Genomic DNA, 4012 nt, shown 5'->3' on the forward strand with positions numbered 1-4012 from the left:
ATTTTACAAATAAAAGCATAAAATAGCTCTGCTACATCATTTATAATAACAATTGATAATTTAAAAGAAATAAATTTACCTATTTACTTATTTTTTGCTTAAAAATTTCACTTTGAACAAAATATTAAAATTTCATTGAAGTGCAAGGTATTAGTATGGCCACAACGAAATTGTGTACAAGCAAAATGGACAACTGAGTTGTTTTGTGTACATGCCGACCATTGTTATGTTGCTGCCCTCTCACAAACGTTCTTGTAGTAGGATTCACGACGCCGTTTTCAGTTCACTGTCGTGCTACTGCAGTCTGTCGCGATCATTGTGTTCCACACATAACTTCGATATATTAAAAAACAAAGATAATAACAAACAGAAATATTGAAAAATCGTACGTCTCTTTTCTTCAAACGTGGTTGGTTGTCCAATTCTTTATTTTGTCTTGTTTGTTTTTGTACAACCGCTGATTTACAGCTTTTCTCCTTATGGTGAGTTTTTTGTGATTCTTTCTTGAGAGGATTGAGCAAGATTAATTTCACAACAAAACTTCTCAGAATAGGGCTGTAAGTTATATGAATGAATTTGGTAACCAGGGTGTAATACCACAAGCCATATTCCAATATAGGTCTACCCAACATTGTATAAAATGCTTTAGTAACAAACTGATCTCAAAAATCTTTAGATTAAAGTTTAATATTATAGAGAAAGAAGATACCATTTGAAGAAAGTTTGTGAGAGTTGTGGGAAACTTTTTCCTTTACCTGGAGGGCCTCTTTTATCTGTACATACCCACTTCAATCCCGAAATCGGGGGGATGATATTCTAAAATTTTCCCCATTTGTCTCACTCACTTTTTCTGATTGTACCACAGTGTATTCGCAGGTAGTTTTGTTTCCTTTGTATGTGTCTGTTTCATTTCCATTTCATATGTAGTGTGCATCGCATATTAGGTAATTCGTGAGATTGAATTAATGGAAAGCAATAGAAACGACGAATTGTCACATATCACGTTTGAAGATGGCTAAATTTTATAAGCTTGATATAAATCGAACAGAGTGGGAAATACCTCAAATATATCAGCAACTTCAAGCAGTCGGTTCTGGCGCATATGGACAAGTATGTAAAGCAATTGTCCATAACACAGGCATGAAGGTGGCCATAAAGAAATTAGCACGTCCATTTCAGTCGGCTGTTCATGCAAAACGAACTTATCGCGAATTGCGATTGCTCAAACATATGGATCATGAGAATGTCATAGGCTTATTGGATGTATTTCATTCCGGACAGCCTCCGAATTCTTTGGAAAATTTTGAACAAGTATATTTAGTAACACATTTAATGGATGCTGATTTAAACAATATAATCCGCACCCAAAAACTTTCTGATGATCATGTCCAATTTTTGGTGTATCAAATTTTGCGTGGTTTAAAATATATTCATAGTGCTGGTATAATACATCGTGATTTAAAGCCTTCAAATATTGCCGTAAATGAAGATTGTGAGTTGCGTATACTTGATTTTGGCTTAGCAAGGCCTGCAGAAAGTGAAATGACGGGTTATGTGGCCACTAGATGGTATCGAGCTCCTGAAATAATGCTCAACTGGATGCACTATAATCAAACTGTAGACATTTGGTCAGTTGGTTGTATTATGGCAGAGCTTCTTACAGGGCGTACCTTATTTCCTGGCACTGATCATATACATCAACTTAATTTAATTATGGAAGTTCTTGGTACTCCCACAGAAGATTTTATGCAAAAAATTTCCTCAGAAAGTGCTCGAAACTATATACGAGCGTTGCCAAGAATGTCTCGTCGAAACTTTCGAGACGTATTCCGTTTTGCTAATCCATCGGCAATAGATTTACTAGAAAAAATGCTAGAGTTGGATGCCGAAAAACGAATTACAGCTGAACAAGCTCTAGCTCACCCATATATGGAAAAATATCATGACCCTAGTGATGAGCAAACCTCTCCGTTGTATGATCAAAGCTTCGAAGATATGGATTTGCCAGTTGAAAAGTGGAAAGAACTTGTATTTACAGAAGTATTAAGCTTCAAACCACCACAAGCCTTTGCCAAAGTTCTTGCAAAGTGCAAAAGTGATATTTAAATGTTCATGCAGCATGCAGTTATTAATATATGTACTTAAACAATTTATTTAGCTTCAAGCAACTTTATAAAACTTAAAACAATTGTAAACGCTTCCGTCATTAATTTAATATATTTAAAAACAGTAAAATACTATTAATACCACAACGTTTTTGACTTAGTGTGCAAACGTTCTAAACACAGTTTTTTTTTTTAATACAAATTATGGCCTTGGTTTGGTAAGGGTTATAAACATAGATGCAAAAAAATTGCCAATATAAAACAATGATACAAAATAATAAAAATGCAAATAGAACGCAATTTGAGAACGATTATAAATAATGCATCAGAGAATAATTTTTCTTTTCACAAGACCGTTTTTAATCCCTTGTGCATAACTTTGCGCACTAGGCAAAAAAACATATTTAAAGACCTATTGTAAAGAATGCATTGAAGACCATATAATTTTATTAGAAACCTTTTGTTGCTGATTCAAGCTTTTAAGAATACTGTATATACATTTGAATTATAATTGCCAATATATTTTGGACCGTTTTTGTTAATATAATAAAAAGTTTATATACACAAATTTGGATTATCAATTTTATGCACTTAGCATACCTACATATTTGTAGTTACTTTAAATGTGTGATAAATGTGCATTATTGGCCCTTCCATTCCTATCAGAGACTGGCAAAATAATAGTTTTATCAATATTCATAAGGTGCAGTTAAGATATTTCATGAATTAATATTATATTATAAAATTAATCAATAGACAGGGGTTATCATAAACTATAAAAGAAGATCTTCTAAATAGCGTTCAAATTCAATTTCACGAGATGGTTGCTCTAGTTCTACATTTAGTCTGCGGTTCCATATCCTGCTCTCGGGTTCACTTTCTTCATTTGTTTCGGATACAATATTTTCAAAACAGCTTGCTACTGGAGAATTTCGTTGATTTTTTCGCTGCGTTTGCCCCTTTGTAGCAGAAAACTTTTTTAAGCGCTTAACTTCCCGTTTTCGTGAAGTGAAATTCAACTGCTTCGAATGATTCTCACATAGTCGCAACTTCACTAACGCATTTTTATTCTCTCCTTGCTCGTTATAAGCAAAATTTACTTCCCAACTGCTCAAATTTTCTCGTTGTTCACATTTCCTACTCCCACATTGAAACTGCCCTTTTCCTAAAACTACTTCATCCCTCGTACGCCAACGCAATGCAACTTTATTTTCCTTGTGAAGAGTTAAATCTGCTATGCAATATTCCTTCAAACATTAAAAAATCGTATAGTTTTCCGAACGTTTTATTTTGTATGTATTTTATTACCTTAAATAATTTGTTATAGTAACGTCTAGCCATACACATTTCCCATGAATTTTCACCATCACTTAATTCGTTGTCTTCCCATAAAAATCGATGATGTTCCTTTATTATATCTATGTCATAAGAATTTTTCTTGCCTTCGAAAGATTTATCAGATATAATGAATTTTTTTAAAATATAATTATGTCGCTCTTGAAGGCTCATTGACTTCATAATTTTCCAGATAAAGTTAATTAAGTCAGCTCTAATATAAAAAGAAAACAATATCAAATATAGTGCGCACTATATTTTATTCGCTATCCACCATATATACATTCTTGTCCCTCTGACTGAGTACGTTCATATAACCCACGGTAGAGGAGGAGTAGAGTCACTATCAGCTGATGTTATGTAAACAAAGCCACAGCTGAGAGGTACCACTGTAGAAACGTCAAGGGGAGTTCGGGGTTGAGTTTCTCTTGACAAACCAAGATGGCCGACTTTTAACCGGAAAATGGTTGCATTGTGTTATTTTCTAAAAATTAATGGAAAAGTTGTCACAAAAATATTGGTTATATATAAAACCTTTATATATTTTCGAAAGAAAATATTTTTATTTTAAT

General features: G+C 33.3%; 2 protein-coding genes across 2 annotated transcripts; one reads left to right on the forward strand and one right to left on the reverse strand.

Moving 5' to 3' along the window:
* Positions 1 to 922: 922 nt before the first annotated feature.
* On the forward strand, positions 923 to 2673 carry LOC108978867 (mitogen-activated protein kinase 14B). The gene has a single exon (XM_018949372.1). The coding sequence runs from the start codon at positions 1012 to 1014 to the stop codon at positions 2104 to 2106; it is 1095 nt and encodes a 364-aa protein (XP_018804917.1). The 5' UTR covers positions 923 to 1011; the 3' UTR covers positions 2107 to 2673.
* A 110-nt stretch (positions 2674 to 2783) lies between these two features.
* On the reverse strand, positions 2784 to 3751 carry LOC108978868 (protein FRA10AC1 homolog). The gene is made up of 2 exons (XM_018949373.1): positions 3414 to 3751; positions 2784 to 3352 (listed from the first exon to the last, which is right to left on the reverse strand). The coding sequence occupies exons 1-2, from the start codon at positions 3621 to 3623 to the stop codon at positions 2879 to 2881; spliced, it is 684 nt and encodes a 227-aa protein (XP_018804918.1). The 5' UTR covers positions 3624 to 3751; the 3' UTR covers positions 2784 to 2878.
* Positions 3752 to 4012: the final 261 nt, after the last annotated feature.

Source organism: Bactrocera latifrons, unplaced genomic scaffold (assembly GCF_001853355.1).
Source record: "Bactrocera latifrons isolate USDA-ARS-PBARC rearing strain unplaced genomic scaffold, ASM185335v1 scaffold_1282, whole genome shotgun sequence".
Classification (NCBI taxonomy): Eukaryota; Metazoa; Arthropoda; class Insecta; order Diptera; family Tephritidae; genus Bactrocera; species Bactrocera latifrons.